Below are 21,377 nucleotides of genomic sequence, written 5' to 3' on the forward strand. Positions count from 1 at the left end.
TGAAACATGTCCCCCTCAGTCTTTTTCATCTTCAGATATAATCCTATTTGGAATTCATAGGAAATGCTGCTTCATAATATGCATTTTTCATAAACATTTTCCCATATCACGAAACATGTTTGTGAACATGTTTTTAATGCTTAACAGGTCTTTGACATATAAATGTTCCAATGAAATACTTTCCCAATGTTTTTATGCCATAAGAATTAGGAAGCATATATCTATAATTAAAATTTAGATTTTTAAGGTGATTTCCGAGTACAGAATCCCTAGGTCAAAGTGTGAACATATATTTTAAGTCTCTTTATTCACATGTATCAGCATTTCCTGGATGTAAGTGGGGGGGAGAAGTTTGTGAAATAAAATATACTGCTTGAAAATTAACAACATAAGACTGGTGTTGAACTTTACTTAATGAAAAGACAAACATATTTGATAATGGAAAGATCTTTCCCTACCATCTAGAGCACACACCTCTCCAGGCACGTGCTGGTGGCCTGCTTTTGCTTTATGAAACCTTCTGTTTTCATGCTTTAAAAGGTTCTCCTAGACATCCAAATGGCCAACAGACACATGAAAAAGTGCTCAACATAACTTAGCAAATACAAATCAAAACCACAGTGAGATACCACCTCACACCAGTCAGAATGGCTAAAATTAATTGGTCAGGAAATGACAGGTGTTGAAGAGGATGTAGAGAAAGGGGAACGCTCCTACATTGCTGGTGGGGGAATGCAAGCTGGTGCAGCCATTCTGGAAAACAGCATGGAGGTTCCTCAAAAAGTTGAAAATAGAGCTACCTTATGACCTAGCAATCACACTACTGGTTATTTACCCTAAAGATACAAATGTAGTGACCCAAAGGGGCACAGGCACCTGAATGTTCATAGCAGCAATGTCCACAATAGCCAAACTATGGAAAGAGCCTAGATGTCCATCAACAGATGAATGGATTAAGAAGATGTGATATATATATATACATATATATATGTATATATATATAATGGAATACTATGCAGCCATCAAAACCCTGAAACCTTGCCATTTGCAACAACGTGGATGGAACTGAAGGGTATTATGCTAAGCAAATTAAGTAAATCACTGAAAGACAATTATCATATGATCTCTCTGATATAAGGAAATTTGAGAGATAGGGTGGGGGGTTCGTGAGGGTAGGGAGGGAAAAAAATGAAACAAGATGGGACCAGGGAGGGAGACAAACAATAAGAGACTCTTAATCTCAGGAAACAAACTGAGGGTTGCTGGGGAAGTATAGGGGGAGGAATAGGGCATCTGAGTTATGAACATTGGGGAGGGTGTGTGCTATGGTGAGTGCTGTGAATTGTGTAAGACTGATGATTCACAGACCTGTATCCCTAAAGCAAATAATATATTATATGTCAAAAATTAATTAATTAATTAATTAACTAACTAAATAAGGTTCTTCTACCTTGAGATCATAAATACATCTATTTTTAATTTGAACATTTAAATCCTTCATCCATTCAGAATTTATTTTGGTATCAGAAACACATTAGGTTGTCTATGTTCCTTTTCTTTAAAATAAAGAAGCTGGTTTTCCTGTTAGGATGTATTATCTCCTAAGACTTATCTTCCTTATCCATTCATGATGCCATCTTTATTATACCCTAAATTCCCATATACGACTAAGTCCACCACAAACTCTCTGTTCCATTGCACCAAGCTCTACCATACCACATTTCTTCAGCATTTGTAAATGTATAATATATTTTCATGACACTAAGGAAATGTTACTCTCATTACTCCTTGCCAAAATTTTCCTGAATATCCTCAGATGTACATGTATTCAATGCTCGACAAATGATTTCAACACACATAAGTGATTCAACATACACAATGTCCTACATATGTAACTGAATTGAATTCAGTGTCCTCATGTGGTAGGTACTTATAGATGCTGGATTTGTTCTTGCAAATAAAAAAAGTAGAGTTTGGTCAAGTTGCAAAATTAAAATCTTATTGGGATTTCCACTGGAATTGTGTTGAATTCATTTAAGGGTGATTTTTCCATACAACAGCCTCCTGTCCCTGAACAAGGAAGGATATGGAACTCCCATTAAGTGGCTGTGAGTAAGCCAATGAAATTAAACCAGATAATATGCACAGGGACTCACACTGCATATAATTTTTAAATTTACTCCTCATAACCAACACATGAAGTAGAGAATATTATTATTCCTGGTTTACAGAGAAGAAAATTAAGGCTAAGTGACTTGTATTACCCATCAACGGGGAGTAAAAAAAAAAGGTCACAAAATTTTTGTTACATGGCTTTTTTCTCCCCCTATTAAATGCAGAGTTCAACCTCCTACTTCATTTTCCAAATGCATCCATTACCAGAATTTACCTCTTTGTAAATCTCTGAGATTGAGTGAAATGATTCCCTAATCTCTGCACTGACCAGTTCCAACCCAGTTAAACAAAACATGAACTTTAGAGTTTCCCACTTTCTATGAAATAGAATATAGCTCACAAAAGATAATCAGAGGCCAAGGTTGGTTCTAGGAAAATAGTTTTTAAAAGGGGAAAGAACAGTATTATTTTCTTTTTTAGGAATGCTTTTCCTAACATTTCTTCCTAACAGATCAGGAACCACCCACCCAACCCCCCCAAAATCTAAACACATTTATTAACTGACCAATTCAGCCATATTTTATGCCAATAAAATGAAACTTACTTTTCCAGTTTCATACGTTAAAAAACCGCAGGCTCTAATCTGATACATTGACATATCAGTAAGTGAAGAATTGAAATAATTCAATGTATTAAGATTTAAAAAGATTAAAAAGAGGTTTAATAAATTTAATTGGTTAGGGGAAAAGAATATTTTTCCTCTGCCCTTAAAATTGGGGTACAGATGCTGAAATGCTCTAGAATCCTGTATTTCTGAATTTATCTCATTTGGTAATCTAAAAATGTTAAAATCTTTTCTGATAAAAACTGGTTATCTTTAGAGCTAATATTCAATAGAAAACCAACCTTATTTTGGTTTAAAAATGTTGAAACAAATGAAAACACAACAACCAGAAATATCTTCTGTTCCAAATATCTTCCTCCTTCTGACATGTCTCTTCTGCTTAAAGAAATTGTTTTTTTTTTTTTTTTCCCTTAACACAAAAGGCAACTAAAAGCAAATGGATGGCTAACATTCCCATGATGTGCTTCAAGTTTTCCTAAGGGACAGTATGATTCTTTTTTCTAAAAAGTAACTGTATCTCTCATATATTACCTTGGATTTGCACAACTGTTGAGGTAGTAGTCTTTATGACTATAGTTGGAAAAATTAGTATCAAGGGGGCTCTTCCTTCTTAGAATCTGAGCCCATTCATTCACTTAATAAACGTGTTCCAAATGTTCATTGTACGGCAATCACTGTGATAGCCACTTGACATCAAAGGGGGATAAAACAAAGTTCCTTCCTCAAAGGAGTCAAGCAACTGCAGGAATGACACTATGGACGTATCAGCTGAAAGCATGCCCAGAACTCAGGCAGTGGGTATCTTGATCAAGCTGTAACCTATTACTCATCCCTGCTAAGATCAGGCATGTCTGCATATATTTGAAGATCTGATGGAGAGGGCCCAACTTAAGTTATATCTTTGCTTGCTGAATAGTAGAACGTCTTAGTGGCAAATGAAATTTCATATTGTGAGACTATAAGTACAGTGCAAGAATTTAGAAAATGTAATATTATAAATTGATAAAATCAATGTGTATTGGTACCTTAAAAATATTTTTTTTTTCTCCAGATCCAACTTTATTAAAAATGAGCCTAGAGCAGCAGGAGTCTTTTGCTTCACTCCCAGATTTACAGCTTGAAAATGTTTCCCGACTTATTAAAAAAAATCTCCAGTGGGCATGACTGATTGTGTATCTTGGGCAGCAACAAAAGAAAATGAAGCAAAAAAGTGGACCAGCCACATTCTTTTGTGGCCAGAAAGCAAGGGTTTTTTTTTTGTTTTGTTTTTTTGTTTTTTGTTTTTAATTTATTTGACAGAGATCACAAGTAGGCAGAGAGGCAGGCAGAGAGAGAGGAAGGGAAGCAGGCTCCCAGCTTAGTAGAGAGCCCGATGCGGGGCTCGATCCCAGGACCCTGAGATCATGACTTGAGATGAAAGCAGAGGCTTTAACCCACTGAGCCACCCAGGCGCCCCAGCAAGGGTGTTTTTATATTCTGACGGATAGTGCTGGAAGGACAAAGAAGATGCTTAAAGGTTTTCTATAGAATAAGTTGTGAAAAATCAAGCCTCAAGAAGAGAATATTGGAACAATGTAAGTTCATTTTCAGACTTAAAAGAGAAAAATTAATACAAATTGCATAATTTTATGTTAGAATATCATTACATACAACAGAATATCATTACATAGAAGAGAAACATAATAGAATGCTTAAATTTGTGTAAATTGTAATAGTAAGGGAGTGTTAATTGATGGATTCTTCATCAACTGACTTCTGTTGCATCTGCCTAAGTCAAGTGACTACAAGGAATGCAAGGGGACAGTCTCAAATTCAGCCCTTCCCTGATTTCTCTAGGAAATCCACTCCTTCCAAGCACTTGGTGAGTTTACTAAGGACTAAGGGTTTTTAGGGATGCAGGAATGTGTAACCCTAGGAGCCACTACCACCCAAGTTGTTAGAATATCTCCCCAGAGGTATCCAAGTATCTCAGTCAATTGAGCGTCCTACACTTGATCTCAGCATAGGTCTCAATCTCAGGGTTTAAAAAAAAATTAAAAAAAAAAAAAAAAAAGACATCTCCCCAGTTTCACCATCTCTTCTTCCCATTCAATCTCCTGGTTATCTACAGTGTCTCCTTCCTGTGCAGCTCAGAATCTCTCCACTGTGCAGAGAAATCTGGTTTTCTGAAGCCCGCATCAGAAAACTCAGATGTTCAAAACACACAGTTATTTGGAAGAACAGCCATCCTTCAGGGTGGCAGGTAGCCCACCCCACCTTGGAAGGCAGCAGCAGTGACAAACAACAGAAGTTTCCCAGTTACGTTCACAGTGATAAACTGTATTACTATCTGCTTCCCACAGCCGTACTCCTTAGAACAATTCCTTAATCACGTCTTAATGATCACAAATCATACCTAAATTACTTGTGGATTATTCTCTCCCTAATGGGAATTTTCTATATTTTCAAGTATATGGAATAGAAAGGAACACACTTACAGCTCAAGTGCTTTTCTCTCATTATTTGTTAATCAGCTTAACAGCCTTGGGGAGCCTGGGACTTCCTGAGGAAGTTAGTTTATCCTCAGGAAGTTATTTCCTAGTCAGAGAGGAAGTAAACAGACGTGTTAACCTGATTTTTAAGGTCAGACTGTGTCCATGACTGTAAAGGGCAAATATTTCCAGTATCAGGTTATTCTCTTTAAAATGTTGGTCCCTAACCCCTTCCATATGCCCTTTGTGCCTTCGATGAGCTCAAAAGTCAGCCTTTTAATGTAAAACCCTCCAAATAACCCAAAGAAAGCTGGTGGGTATAAAATGTCATAGGGCGATGGCCTATTTGTCACTGACATAGTACAAAGACTGTGCAGCCACTCTCAAACTAAATATTTTAGTGAAAGACTAGATTTTCAAAGCACTTTAGGAATGTATTCAATATTGTCTAGAAGGGGTCTCTTTAGAAGCCTCCATTTTCCCCTACGTGAACCCAGACAGATTTTTCCAAGCTCCTCACAGCCTTACACACCACGCTGTACCTTCCTCTCCACCCTTCCATCTTCTGTCCACACAGGACAAGCTAAGTGCCAGGGTGCCCTGACACCTGCTCCCAATTGCTTCAAACCATGCCCCTCTCCCTTCCTCTCCAACTCCAGCCCCTCTTCAGACCACTCAAGACACAATCTTATACCGCCCTGAATTACTGTTGAACTGATTCAGTGCTCATTCCCCCCAGAACTTGCTAAGGTTCTGACAGCAGTGGGTCTCGCCATAATACCAAGTTCCATCAGGGGCCAAAGACCTAATGGCAATATTGTGAAAGACGCTTGTTTAAGGCAACAGAGAATGACAGGGACTCAGGAGCTGCAGGGTAGATGCCCCACCTGAATCCATTAAATTAAACCCAAAAGTAATTTTTAAAAATCTTCAAGGAGGAAAAAACACATCTGAGGGGTCATTCTCTGTGTTACCAATCTGGGACTGACATACATTTTGTAGTCTCTCCGTAAATGCCTAAACAAATGTATTTAAACCTCCACTGAATTAAATTACTGAGATTACTGGTAAGATATCCTAGAAATGATCCAAGCCTTCCCTGCAAATACACTTAGTTGTATTTAGGTGTCTAAGGCTGAAACCTATCAATTATTTATTGAGTGTTTTGTTTGCAAATGACAGACTAGAGATGGGAGAAACACGGAATCGTTTTACACACGGAATTAGAATGCTAAAGATCTTACGTTTTCTCTCCTAACTCTCCATAAAGACACTGACAGACACCGGAGGTCTCAATTAAGTATTAGTTTAAGATGTCCTTAAACACACACACACACACACAAACACACACACACACACACACTCACATACAGAAACCTAATTTTCTTCTGAGACTATTAAATGACATTTTTGCCATTCTGGATGATCTATTTTGGAGGATGATTCCTTTAAGAAATTAAACTTAGTTCTTGAGTCTGAGATGGTATTTAGGGTTTCATTACACATTTTTAGGCTTACATAACAATTTTGTGGATACCAAGCTGATGAGTTTTCCACTGCTTAAACTAATCCTCAAATGCAAATTTGACTTCTTTATTAAATTGGGCACATTGAATCTATAATATGTTCAAATCACCCACTGTAATTAGTGCAGGTTTTCAAAAGTCACCTAACTTACAATTAGGCAGTAGTTAGAAACTTGGCCATGAAGTACGGACTTGTTAATTTAATTACCAGAACACACTAAGCTTCAACAGGTAAAGCCTTGTAAGGTTTTCCTAAATAATCCTGAAATTTTCAGAAATAGTTTAAGTTTGAAATGTAATTTTTTTAATTTTTATCTTTTTAAGTATTTTTATTTATTTTTTTGATAGAGAGAGATCACAAGTGGGCAGAGAGGCAGACAGAGAGAGAGGGGGAAGCAGGCTCCCTGCTGAGCAGAGAACCTGATGTGGGGCTCCATCCCAGGACCCTGAGATCATGACCTGAGCAAAAAGCAAAGGCTTTAACCCACTGAGCCACCCACATGCCCTGAAATTTAATTTTTAAAGGCCAAACAAATCTTTATAATAATCAATCATTACCGACTTCATAAGCAGAATAAAACCTCTTAAAAGTAATTTTCTGACTTTGGAATCTCTCCCTCCCATAAGGTCCCCCCAAACCACCCTTCCAGTTTGAATAGATGTCATCTTATCACGATTTTTAAAGGTCCTTTTTCTGTGTCATTTACTTTCCCCACTTCTGTACTTTTTGTTCCTCTTCCTATATTATATGCTTCTACTCTGTTTTCTCTTGTGTCATGGATTGAGTTCCATTTGACTGTAATAGTCTGCTTCAAGGCATAATTCCAGCCTTGCAAGGCACATGCTCTAAGATTGATATCTTCCACCTGTGTACATTTCCAATTAAAGAATAACTGCTTGGCTCAGTTTTAAAGTAAAAAGGAGCAATGTAACTAGTGAGTACTTTTATATTGCATGCACTATAGATCCTATATCATGATTAATTTAAATATCAAGTTCAAATCCTAAGTCTGTCTGATATAGCATGTTAAGGACACAATTATGATAACCTGCAAATTAACCCTTCAACAGTTCAGTAAAAGTTAGCTTGGAATATTGAAGTTTGCCTTCAATAAGAATTTAAAGTAAATTTCTAGACTATGCATAGACCAGCTTTCCATGTATAATACTGACAACTGAATACAATTATGGGTTGGCATTTTGAAAAGGTACTTCTCATAAGAACTTTCAAAATGTAATTTGATATAAGTGTATAAAAATGATTAGCATGAAATTCTTAATAGTTGCATAGGACAACTTCAAAACAAACATTAAGACAAAAACCTTACTCAGAAGTCAGTGCTTATAACCATCTCTGCCTTTTACTAATTTTCCTACTTTGGGTCACACTGATGCTTTCCCGGTTTCCTTACTGTCATCCACCAAATGAAAATATGTTTACCTCCTTCTCGAGAGCAATGTGACGATGAAAACAGCTGAATGCAGTAATTCTCATGAAAGACCAGGAGTAGCATGAAATAACATGTATCCCCCAAAATGTGTGTTGAATTCGTTGGATGGTCAAAAAGGCTTTTGTTTAGGGAAATGAAATCTACCTTGAATTAAAAGCATCATCTTTCTCTTCCTGAGTGACTCATGTGAATGTTGTTCGAGAAGTACACTCAAGAAGGAGAAAAAAGATAATATACGGAGGACAAAGAGAAGAAAGCAAAGCCCAGTTCCTGGGTGTTTTCAAAATAACTGCATTGAGAATTGGTCTAATTGGGGCACTGAAAACATATTAACCCATGACTGTGAAAATAAAACAGTGATTGTCGGTACCACGGAAAGGACTCTTTTTTTTTTTTTTTTTTAACCAACTCCATTCATTCATGGCTCAAATGAATCATTTTGTAAAATTAATTTCCCTCAGGGAGTTAATTAAATAAGCACTTTCACAAAACAATATTCAGTGAATTTACTGAAAGGCTATTTTATAATCATGAGCCAACTTAAAGGTAGTATTTCCATCTCCAAGTGAGAAGCCAACCTATCTAAGTGGGTTGAGATCCTTTTTCCACTTGAAATAGACCTTCTCCTCCCATCGGAAGTACTGCTCTATTTGAACTCAAGACTTCCTCAAACTCTTCTGGACGGCCTGCCTCTTCCTATCAACCAGCTCAAAATAAGCAGCTAGCAGGTGGACCAAGCAGAATTAAAGAGCTTCGCATTTAGAAGGAAATAATTTTTTTAAAGGTCGTGCTTCTTCCTGATTTGATCATCTCGCGTTGGTGGTATAGTGGTGAGCATAGCTGCCTTCCTGATTTGATCATCTCTCACCGAAACAACACTGGGTCAAATTCCTGCTGGACAATTTATTAGGTGTGTGATATTGAGCAAATCTCTTTATTTCTCTGTGCCTCAGGGATTTCTTTGTAAAACGAGTGTATTAGATCAGAAAATTGCCAGGGCCTTTGTAGCTCCAAAAAAATCCTACGATGCCATATTTGGCTGGCTTGATAACAACATTTATAAGCCATCTCACCTATAAATTGTGTTGTCAGGGAGCAGCTAGATGAAGCTGACTTTTCCTCAGCCAATTACATTGGCCTCTGAACTAACGGTGTCACCTTCCCCCAGCTCAAGAGAAGTCAGAGTTGTCGAGATGCCACCATTAAAGCCACAACCTCATAACCCTGTTCTGAGAAAGAAGCCCCAGCTGAGCTTACTATTTCCAGGAAGCTTCTTCATGATCCAACACAATCCAACTGATTCTGTTTCAGTCCTTTCAGGCTGGCTGCCGTGTGCTCTATTCTAACCACGGGCTGGACGTGACTTTCATAGCTGGATGTCAAAGGCTATTCCTCCTAGTACAAGGGAGAACACCCCATGGATGAGAAAGACTGAAAAAAAGTGTAACAGAAAGAATAGCAACACAACTGGAAAGAATTAAGCTGTGGCTTATGATGCTGGAATGCAGATTTTGTTGGGGAAAATGGAATGTTTCCAGCTTTCTGCACTTGAACCCAAACCCCCTACAGTGTCAGGAAATCAGGAACTTAAACTGTCACAAGAAATATAATGGGGTTTAAAGAAAACCTATAACATTAATCAAGGAGAAATCTCTGCAGGCTGCCAATTCCTTAAAAGGGGTGTGGGTTTAGACTCACAAAATTAAGATGCACAAAGATTTTGCATGAGACTTCGGAATGCAACACTACCATTTAGGTGAAAAAAAAAATACTATTCTCTGTTGGATTAAAAATGAATTGTACCACCGTCTGTGCCCTCCATGCCTAGTGGAACAGCCTGATGACCCAAAGTGGATGAGTGGGAACATCAGGAAGATGGCAAGGACACGAGTCCTTATATTTACTAGAATGAATAGATGTGACCAAGGCCTTAACCAACAATCAGACTTGGTTGCTAAAAACTTAAAATCCAAGCTGTGGTTAGAGACTCTCCAGGAAAAACTGTATTAAAAAAAAAAAAAAAAAAGTTTTGAGAAACTTGTCTATCCTCTGTTATGTCTTCCAGAACTTTCCAGGAGAGTATGTACTAGGAGACGTCCACGCTGACCAGACACCACTTGTGGGGCTGTGAACACTGCTGGCCCAGAGATTCCTTATGATGCTTTCAGAGCAGTGCTGGCCCAGAGGCCGGAGCATCTCGAGAGAAGCTTTCAGCCAGCAGCCCTGCTCTCTGTATGGCCAAGACCCACACTCCTAAGGGGTCTTCTCACCACTGTTCAAGACTTCTCCCCAGAGGTGGGAGGCAGCACTTTCCAAGAGTAGTTTGTACTGATTTACATGCAAGTCTGAAGGCCAGGTAGAAGCAGCAGCTTCTGACAACTATTTCATGGGTCTAGTTCCATGACTTTCAGCAAATGTTCTGTGTTGTGAAACTTCCACCACGATCCAACTTTAGAATACGGTCATCTCTCCAGTCAGGTCTCTGGTGTCTGTCACAGTTAATTCCCATTCCCACCACCAGCCCCAGGTTGGTGCATGGTATGTGGGCGCCTTCCCTCCCCTCAGCTCCCATGTCCTCAGGTCAGGCGCCCCCCCCCCCACTTCACCTGCACAGCACAGGTTCCTTAGTGCTTCCTGGCAAGACACAACGACTCTACCATTGGCTGTTGTGTGGAGGCCGGACACAAAGGCACAAGGTACATGCGTGTACATACCTCCCACCCAGGCCGGGAATTGATATAATACCTTCTCCATCCAGCCCACCAGAGAGAAATCCAACTCTGCTCCCCAAGGCTTCCAACTCAGCTATTACAGGCATGGCCATGATTAGCAAAGGCTGTAGGAAAACCAAATATGGTCCTTCATGACAAATCTCATTTTTAGAAATCAGTACCACTCAGACCTTTAACATGAGAATCCTGCCTGTTTCTTAAAGAGGATACTGTTAATTTCAGAGGTGAAAAGTCCTCTTAAGACAATCAAAGAAGTGAAGAAAGCAATGGTAGGGAAACCACTTCTGCAAAACTGGTTATACCACTCGCCCAATACTTTCTTAACAACCAAGGTTAAACATGGTTCTAGAAACAGTGGGAAGAAAACCAGAGAACCATTTTTCAATTGGTTCTACCAGAAACTCGTGTTGGTTTCTGTTTCTTGGCACACAATAGCTAGTAGGTGCTTTCTGGTAGGAGCAAATGTGTATACCATTGGATAAACCCACTTTGTGGAGATCTGAGAATGGGACACCACAATCCTGAGAGGCAGACCAGGACTCTGTCACCTGTGCATTGAGAAAACGAACGCTGGCTGGTGTTCCATCTTGAAAACCCAGCCTGAGAGCAAGATTACTCTGCAGAAGACAACCCTGAAATACAGTTTTATGGAAATAGCACCCACACCTAATTTATTTGAAAATATTTTTTTTACTTCTATTGACTAAAAAACAGTAGAAAAATGGATTCATACATAAAACAGTAAAAAAAAAAAAAAGAAAACCTTAATTTTGCAGATACACACACACAAAAAAAATGGATAGCATCTTCCATAGAGATGGGGTTTTTCCATTTAAGAGCTGGAAGAAATAACTTCTATTAATTTAGCTCAGTTGCTAAAATTTCTGTTTCACATGAACATCATATTTTCTCATTTTTCTCTCCTGAGTTTACCCTCAGAATGGTAGGAAATGCATTGTGACAAAAATGTATAAAACATTGGCTGAATCTCACATCAAAAGAATTTTCCTAAGGTAAAAGCAGGATAAGGTGAAAATTTGAAATCTCTATAGAGGGTTTTTTTTCTTGAAGCATAAAAAGAAGACATTTTTCATGCATGAAGTCCCACAGTCCCCTCCCCCAACCCTTGTAAAAGAGCCCATACAGTTTCATAATCTCTGTTTTTGAAAAAGAGAAAACAATAATATGAACATTTAAACCTGGAGAGGCAAACACAGAGATATTATCTCACAAACTTTTAACTTCTGATTTTCACAGCCACTCCAATTAGCCAAACTATGACTGTAACAAGAGTGACTAAAATCATGGTAGAAAGAAGTGATTATCTTACAAAACGAAGATTTCTGATTAGAGAGAACTGTAAGTCAATACGTTATGTTGAAGTGATTTCTACTCAGGCTCCTAAAAACGGAGGCCTCAAAAACAAATGTCTAGAGTCAATTTACCTGACTTGCACGTTACCGTAACTGCATTTCAAGAATGACCTAGTGCTCTGATTGAATTAATAGGCAGAAAATTCAAACTGGATTTCTACTGGGTGGTTTGCAGCCCTGAGGAGAACAACCGGATCTGTCTGCCTTCAAATGCTGGTGAAATAACCCTAAGGCATTAAACATCAAGGAATATAATCCCATTATAAAAGCTCTTCATACATCAGTCTGTTTGAAACACATCAAGTCAAAGAATACCCAAAGAGAAGCCATCCACATGGGGGATCAACCCCCATCATTCATGCACACATGGTCACACAGATCAAGAACAGCCAAACACTGAGACCAAGGTCATGGGGTTACTCTTCCCAATACTGCAAGCAGCATAAAGTACGCCTCAAGACAGAGTGTAGACATGAACCTCCACACACCCTGCACATTTGAAGAAAGCAGGCTCTACACATGGTCACCTCACCTTGGGTCTTCTATTATAAGCAGCATCGACGTCTTACACCGGACCTGCATTCAACCATTAATTTAGAAGGAACTCTTCTTCAGAAAAGAACTCACTTAATTGTGTTTAACATTAAAATAAAAACAACTAATTCCATCATTGAGTCCGCTTTCCAGTAAATAACTACCACAGAAACAATGATCCCCGCATGCAAACAAGTAATACCACAAATGCTTCTGCACCATGCAGAGCAATTAATTCCAACATGGATTACAACATAGAGTGAAAATCTGTATCAAAACTATCAACAGAGCTGGTCTTTGCCCTGAGAGGCAGGACTTTCCACGTATTCTTTAAATAATCAAACAAACCTCTTTTCCCCCTCCCACATAATGGTTAATTCAAGTTCTACAAATCACATGATTGTGACCCTCCCATTGTCCATATCTTGAATTCCAAGTGGGCCTATTTTGAAAGTTCTTGCAGGAACTTTCAACTACAACATGGGAATTTTATAATCACAGTGTTTTCCACACTGAGAAACAAGACAGATAACATAATGAAGGCTCCCCAGACATAAGCCTATTATATTTTCACAAAATAACAGCATTTGCCTTAGAATTGAGACACTTGACTCCTACTGAAACTCCTTCATCAGTCGGCAACAACACAGCAACAAAAAAGCAACTCGGGAAACCTTTGCCTTCTCATTTTTAAGAATCTCATATGCTCCCACTCAGTAGAACAGAACTGAGACTCACATTTTGTCTTCCAAAAATAGTCTGCACTGTGAACACAGGGAGAGAGATAATGAAGACCAGATGCCTACCTTCACTGGTAGCCACATTCTTCTGGGCTTGGGTCGGCGTGTGATCTGTACTTGAACTCACGTCGGATGAGATGCTTGAGCTGCCTTTGCCTAGAGAAAACAGGAATGAGCAGCAGCTTTTGAGTTTTGTAACTTCAGAAATGGACCATGCCATACACTCTGTCCCAAACCGAGCCATATCACTTGCTTCCAAGAAAGGAGCCAAAATACCAGGAAGGGAGTTTATTAGGTTTCTTGCCTCTTGGATCAAATATCTGACCCATATGAGGGGAACCAAAGCCCTATTACAGTACAGCTCGACTATAAACTCAGACAAGATTATAAAACATGTGATAACGTAATCTCATTTTGGCATATGTGTGAATAAGAAAGGACATGTGGGAAACTCATCTACAGTATTAATTTTTTTTAAAGATTTATTTATTTATTTATTTATTTGACAGACAGAGATCACAAGTAGGCAGAGAGGCAGGCAGAGAGAGAGAGGAAAGCAGGCTCTCCACTCAGCGAGAGCCCGATGTGGGACTCGATCCCAGGACCCTGGGATCATGACCTGAGCCGAAGGCAGCGGCTTAACCCACTGAGCCACCCAGGCGCCCTACAGTATTAATTTTTTATTTGCAACTATAAACTATCCATTTCCCAGTTGAGGACAAAAGCACATCTAAGAATGAGGCATTATCCAAATAGTAAGAACCTGCTGGTTCCAAACAGTTGTATCACCTTAAAAACAAAATTCCCCGTTGTAATAGGTTCTCCTTTAAAAAAACAAACAAAAAATGTTTACATATCTAATGCAGTAGTTATCAAGCAGGATGTTCTTCCCTCAAGGGGACATTTGGCAAAGTCTGGTGCCATTTTCAGTTGTCACAACCGAGGAAGGAATGCTCCTGGCACCTAGTAGGTAGAGGTCAGCGATTCTGCCAACATCTTACAACACACAGAACAACTCCCACAAGAAAGAATTCTCCAGCACAAAACATCAATCATGCCGAGGTTGAAAAACCCTGGTATAAATAATCGCACTTCAGCTGATAGCCCAGTTTCTACTCTTCCTACATTTAATATGAAGAGGGACACGAACATCACTAAACATTCTCAAAGTGTTATACAGAAGATGGCCAATATGAACCATACTCACTACCGAGTGAGGGAAGGGTCAGTGACTGCAGTGAGCAGAGTTGTAAGATAGCTCCCCTGGTACCTGCCACAGATTCAAGGCCCCCCCACCCCAACCCCTCAATTCTTCTTAAAAGCTAACCACCAGGGAGATGGTTTTAGGAAGTGGAACCTCTGGGAGGGGATTAAAGCATAAGGTGGAGACTTCACGAATGGGATTAGTGCCTGAACAGAAGAGGCCCCTGAGAGCTCCCTGGTCCCTTCCATCATGTAAACACATACGAAAAAGACAGCCATCCGTAGGCCAAGAAGCAGGCTCTCCCCACACACCTTGCTCTTGGAATTTTCAGCCTCCAGAAGTGTAAGAATTAGATTTCTGTTGTTATATGCCACTAGTCTGTGGTATTTTTTTTTTTTTTTTAGCCACTTCAATAGTCTAAACTGATGCCCATGTCTTTGATAATCTCTTCCCTCAAGAGTAGGCAGAACCTGTAACTTGCCTCTAAGCAACAGAATATGGCAAGGGTGAAGGGGTTTGGCAGAAGCAATTAATTTCCTAATGAGTTGACTTTCACCCAAAGGGAGGTTACCCTGGGTGGGCCTGGCCTAAATAGGTGAGCTCTCTCCAAGATTCTAGAGAAGAGACCCTGGTGACTGGATCAGAAGAAGCAAGCCACTTTGAGTTCTGCTGCTGTGAGGAAATGAATGTGGCCAACACCCCGGTGAGCATGGAAGAGGACTCACCCAAGTCTCAGAGGAGAGCACGGCCCTGGCCAGTATCTTAATCACAACAACTCTGTGAGACCAGAAAAAAACTCCCAGCTGATCCAGGCCCAGAATTCTGACCCCCAAAACTGCAAGATAATAAATGTATCTTGTTGGGGCACCTGGGTGGCTCAGTGAGTTAAAGCCTCTGCCTTCAGCTCAGGTCACGATCCAAGGGTCCTAGGTCGAGCCCCGCATCATGCTCTCTGCTCGGCAGGGAGCCTGCTTCCCCCTCTCTCTCTGCCTGCCTCTCTGCCTATTTGTGATCTCTATCAAATAAATAAATAAAATCTTTTAAAAAAATAAAAAATAAATGTATCTTGCAGTAAGCTATTGTTAAGTTTGTGGTCCTTGTCATCCAACAAGAGAAAACTAATATAATGACCTCCCAATTCTATCACAAATGAGTTCTTTTTGCTTCACACGGTATGATCGGGACTCTTACGTGTGGCTGAGAAACACATTCCTGGTAGTGTTCCCTGCGTAGTGGCACACACCCCAGTTTGGGGGAGTGAGCCTACATCAAAGCACAGAGCTGAAAAGCACAGATGAGCTTCGCTTGAAGAGCTTCTGGGATTTGTTTGGCAATGTTGGGAGTAACGGAACACACCAAGGTCATGGGTGATACCACCTGAGCAGGAACTTCAAAGGGCATTGTCTCCCTTTATCAGTGTCCATGGCTCACAGTGACTTCTGGCTCTGAGACAAGTCTTATTTCTGTTGTCCCTTCCCATTGCACATCCTCCTCCCTGAGAGTTAGCCAAGATGACGCAGCAACTCTTCATTGGTCTGTGCTAGCCCATTCTGTGGCCTGGCCGTGGTTGCCATTCACCTGCCATGGTTCACCTTCGGACAGGGTGGATATATTAGACCAGGTGTGTAGTTAGAAGTATGTCAGTGTGGTCTCTAACCTCAGTCTGCTGCTCCCTTGTTTTTGACCTTGGACACTCCCTTCTTCTCCAGGAGTCTCAGTCTCCGCAGGTGGCAGGAGAGAGAAGGTTGGACTGAGCGATCCCCAGTGGCTCAAATAGTCTATAATTCTCTGAGTCCATCATGGTCCTCCTCAAACCTAAGTAATGCCAATACTCCCTTTAATATGGCAAAAAGCACTGCTGTTCACCACTAATGGAGACTTAAATTATTTTTAGTATACCGTTATTTAGTGATGCACAAATGGAAATCTAAAAATAAACTCCATATGCTTTAACTCTGATTCAACAATAAGACCAAAACAAAGTAACGAATTAAACACAAAAACAAGAAAGTCCATAAAATTCAAATTAACAGCGTTAATTTAATGTGGCAGATGATGTTATTTTGCAGAGAGATTAAATTGCCTTACAAAATGTAAATATAGAACTTGCTGTTAAAGCCAATATTCTCTTGGTTTGGGCATACCCATACTACCCCCCCCACACACAGTGAGGGCTTGGCCTGCCCACCATTTTCCTGCATTCAATCTCAGGACTCCTTCCTCCCCGAACACAATGACACACCACTGGGCCTTCCCTCAGTCTGACTGTTTCACTCACAATCTTTAAGTCTGCTCCTCTTTTATTCCTTCTTGGCCCATAAGCATCAAAGTAGAATTCTTGCCTTAAAAGACAGATGTAAACGTGGACAATGAAATCTTGTGGCAGGACTCACGAAGAAAGGGGAACCAGTATACAATGATTTATTGTTTTTATGATTGTCATCAAAACGAAAGCACAAAGTAAAACAAATTCCAGAGGAAATACTCAGACAGGTCTGAAAACAGAATGCAGACCCCCTCAGGGGACCACAAACTCCAATTAAAGAAATGCTGGTCCATGAAGAAAGGGAAGAAAATTAAAAAAAAAAAAAAAAAAATATATATATATATATATATATATAATCAATGATATTTATAATAACAGCTGTGTATGTTGTGCCATGTACTCTAGTAAATACTTTAACTGTGGTAAACAGTCCATGTGCCCTGTGGCTATGTTCTGCAATCACTTTTTCATTACTGCCTTCCCCCCCAAGGAAAATTTTTAGACTTTTTTCATAATTATTGTCCGAGAGAAATTGTAATTTAGCCAATATACTGTATAACTATTATAAGCTCTGTGTAGATCTCTGGTTTTTACATAAAAAGGAGTTCTCACCTCCCTCCCCCCCATTTAAGAACCAATTTCTGTCCCTTTGAGAACATGCGCTTTTGATAGCACAACACTGAGTATTTAACAGATTAACTAATTAAGGAAAGCAAGGTAATAGAGAAATACCATCCACTCTCGTTACTCATGGTAGTTGTGTTCTACAAAGTCACCACGAACCATGAGCCAACGTGGAGCGCCACATGTGGCTCCATCTCACGGCCAGGCGGTCATGCCCACGCCACAGCCAAGAGTTTAACCAACTGAGCCATCCAGTCGCCCCTTGTCTCTTCATTTTATTTTTTTAAAAGATTTATTATTTGACAGACAGAGATCACAAGCAGGCAGAGAGGCAGGCAGAGAGAGAGGAGGAAGCAGGCTCCCTGCTGAGCAAAGACCCTGATGCGGGGCTCGATCCCAGGACCCTGAGATCATGACCTGAGCCGAAGGCAGAGGCTTAACCCACTGAGCCACCCAGGCACCCCTTGTCTCTCCATTTTAAACCTGCAAAACTAAGTTTCTTCTCTCTTCTTCCCAGCGCCCAGGCTGATTTTGTAAATGCAGGTATTTAAAACAAGACAGTCATACATTCCATTGTGATTTATTGATAATGTGAGGAAGGTAAAGGGTGAAATAGAAAGCCTGATCAATACATGACAAGAAAATGAACCAATGGGTCCTACGATCTTTAACATTCTTAAGAGTCCAAGAAATTACTTGCAAAATTGATCCCTTATATAACTTCCAGATTATATGCATTGAATTCATTCCTGTGGTTTTCAGCCACAATCTTCGGATACGAAATCCACAAACAAGCACGTGGGCCGGCGTGGGGGCCTCAGCCCGTTACATTTCCGGTTTCTTGCCGTACCTTGTTTTCAAGCCGCTGTTGGCACACCATGACAGCCTGGTTTAATCAAATGAAAGAGAATTTTTTTCAATATCTTAGAATTAGATCACGAGAGTGGTGGGTCATATTTGTGTCTTGAGTTCACTGTTATCTTCCTGATTGTTATCTTGAGATAATTTCTTACCTTCTTTGATCCATAGTTTAAGTGTCTCTACATAAAGAATAATATTAGTTATCTCAAAGCATGATCTGGCTTAATCCCCAAACCAGGTGCACACTGGGTTTTGAAAAGAAACTGATATTGTGAAAGCCTATTAGCTCTTTCAGGCTAAAGGGGAGAGGGGAATTTAGCAAAGGAATTCTCCAGAGTCAGAGACCCTGAAGGAGAGGGAAATGAGGGATCAAATCCTAAACACTGCTTTCTTTTACTGAGAGCAAAAATCAGTAGATGGTGCCTTTTGTGTTTGCGTCTCCCCTAGATAAGACAGAACAGGAGATGAAAAGGTTGAGAGGAAAAAAGGAAAGGATACAGAAGGGGAAACATCAGCCCTGATGTTCTTTTTATTTCAAGCCATTTAATGCCCTAACTGGTGTTGTCCGTATGCCAGTTTCTCAAAGTGCTTAGCAAGTGATCTCAGGGCCACTGAGCAGGATACACACATCTGTAATGCACTGGAAGTCCGGGGTAGTGCTGGAAAATAGAATAGCTAAGTGAGCACCTGCTTTGTGCCCAGGCGACCGTGCGCTGGTCCCTTCCACTAAGCAGCTGCCATTCTTACAGGTTCATATTCAGCCTAAGAAAAGCCAACGACATGTTTCAGCATTTGCCTTATTGCTGAGAGATACAATCCCCACCCAAACCCAAGACCTGATTTAGAGTAGTAGTGCTTTTTAATTATATTTAAAATACGTATAACATAAATTTGCCATAACATTTGACTGGTTTTCAGTGTACAATGGAGTGGGATTATTTACATTCACAATGTTGTGCAACCATCACTCCTATTTCCAAAATTTTTCATTACCTGACACAGAGATCCTGTATCCGTTAAGCAATAACTTGCCATCCCTTTCTCCTCCAGCCACTGTAACTTCTGGTCTGCTTTCTGTCCCTGTGAATTAGCTTATTCTAGATACGGCCCCTAAGTGGATTAAGACAATAGTTGTCTTTTTGTGTCTGGCTTATTTAACTTTTTCTCTTTCTTTAGGATTTTATTTACTTATTTGAGAGAGAGAGAGAGAACAAGCAGTGGGGAGGGACAGAGGGAGAGGAAGCAGCAGGCTCCCTGCTGAGCAGAGAGCGGGATTCGGGGCTCGATCCCAGGACCTGGAGATCATGACCTGAGCTGAAGGCAGATGCTTAACCAACTGAGCCATATAGATGCTTATTTCACTTTTTCAAGGTCCCTTCAGATCAGTACCTCATTCCTTTCTTTACAGTCGAATAATACTTTGTCGTGTATATACACCATGTTCTGTTTCTTCATTTCTCTATTGAGGAACTTCTGTCTGTTGTTGACTCTTCTTCTGGCTGTTGTGGGTAAGGCTGCAATGACAGGACGCTGGCTTTGACTGCCTGTGGTTTTTAACTTTCAGACTTCTGGTGCATGTTGTTTCCAGCCGAAATCAGATCCCGAGTGCCGTGGCTGCAGCAGGCGAACAGAGTACACAGAGTTCTTCCAGGAGAGAAAAACGGGACAAGCCCACCGCTGAGTCAGCAGCTTCTCGAGAACCAACGGCAGCCTGGCCACAGCCCCCAGGACGGAATGTCGAGCAAGGATGGTGGGAGTGTTGAGTTACCTCCAGACAGGGCTGGATGGCCGCTGCTGCCGGTAGCGGCGAATCTAGAACAGAAGACCAGCACAGGGCACGGATGCTAGCCGAGCAGACATCGGGCTTTGGGATCCAGACACACACCTGCTGGCCCCAGCTCTGCACTTGGAAGGCTGCAAGGCTCTGACTGCACACTTGGGGGCTTCTTCCTTCTCCCCACATGGGGGTTGTGCATGTTCTCTCTAAGAAAGACAAGAGCTTTTGCCTCCTGTAAGACAGTATGGGGGGGGGGGCAGGGAGGAGAGGGCTGTCCCACTCCCAAATCATAGAAGCAAAACCATGTGTGAAATGCAAGCCCAGGGCATAACCCCACATGAACCCGAAGGATAGCTAATCATTTAAGTACCGTTAGTGTCGAAGCCAGAGGGTAAACAGAGAAGAATCAAATAGAAATAATTTAAGTTGATCAGCAAAACTTCTTGGGGGAAGAAAGCATACTGAGACAAAAATCTCAGTTAAAACCCATCTCTTCTGCATGCCTCCTGGATGCTGTGATAAAGAAAAAGAAAAAGAAAGGGGCTTGACTTTGACAAATCCACGGAAGGTAGCAGATGGCCACAAATGGGCCCACAGCGTGGTGTATGGTGCTGGAGGCGTGGAGCCTGCCCTCGGACCGCTCACACCTGAATCTTGGCTCCACCCATGGGAGAGACTCAGGCCTCACCTTATTTTTGAGTAGCAGTTACTGCATCTGAAAATTGGGCACTTCTGAGTGGACATTCGCAGAGCAGCCGAGAGAAGGAAATGATGTAAGGCAACTGCTTACATATAAAAATTCCCCCTAAATTGCATAAATCTATAAAAGATATTAACAAATGCTAGCTCTTATTAATCATCTTCCCAATCAATATCCCCAACCAATCACTTAGTTTAATTCAACAACTACATGTGAAACCGACTGCACGCAAATGATATGATTAACTTTAGAAAAAGCAAGACAGGGCATATTGGGTTGGGGAGACAGACCACAGACACATGAATAGAATCGAACAGAAATGCAGTATGATTCTGTTTCTAAATCAGATCCGTGAGTGGCATCCCCAAATACTATCTG

The 21,377-nt window shown here is 40.5% G+C and overlaps 1 protein-coding gene across 1 annotated transcript in view; it reads right to left on the reverse strand.

Annotated features, from left to right (window-relative positions):
- The window catches only part of FBXL7 (F-box and leucine rich repeat protein 7), a 369,476-nt gene that overhangs the window by 259,594 nt on the left and 88,505 nt on the right, over nt 1–21,377 (reverse strand). The window contains exon 2 of the mRNA XM_044233682.1: nt 13,634–13,723. Coding sequence (XP_044089617.1) covers nt 13,634–13,723 — 90 coding nt within the window. The remainder of the gene's footprint in view (nt 1–13,633; nt 13,724–21,377) is intronic.

Source organism: Neovison vison, chromosome 1, assembly GCF_020171115.1.
Source record: "Neovison vison isolate M4711 chromosome 1, ASM_NN_V1, whole genome shotgun sequence".
Classification (NCBI taxonomy): Eukaryota; Metazoa; Chordata; class Mammalia; order Carnivora; family Mustelidae; genus Neogale; species Neogale vison.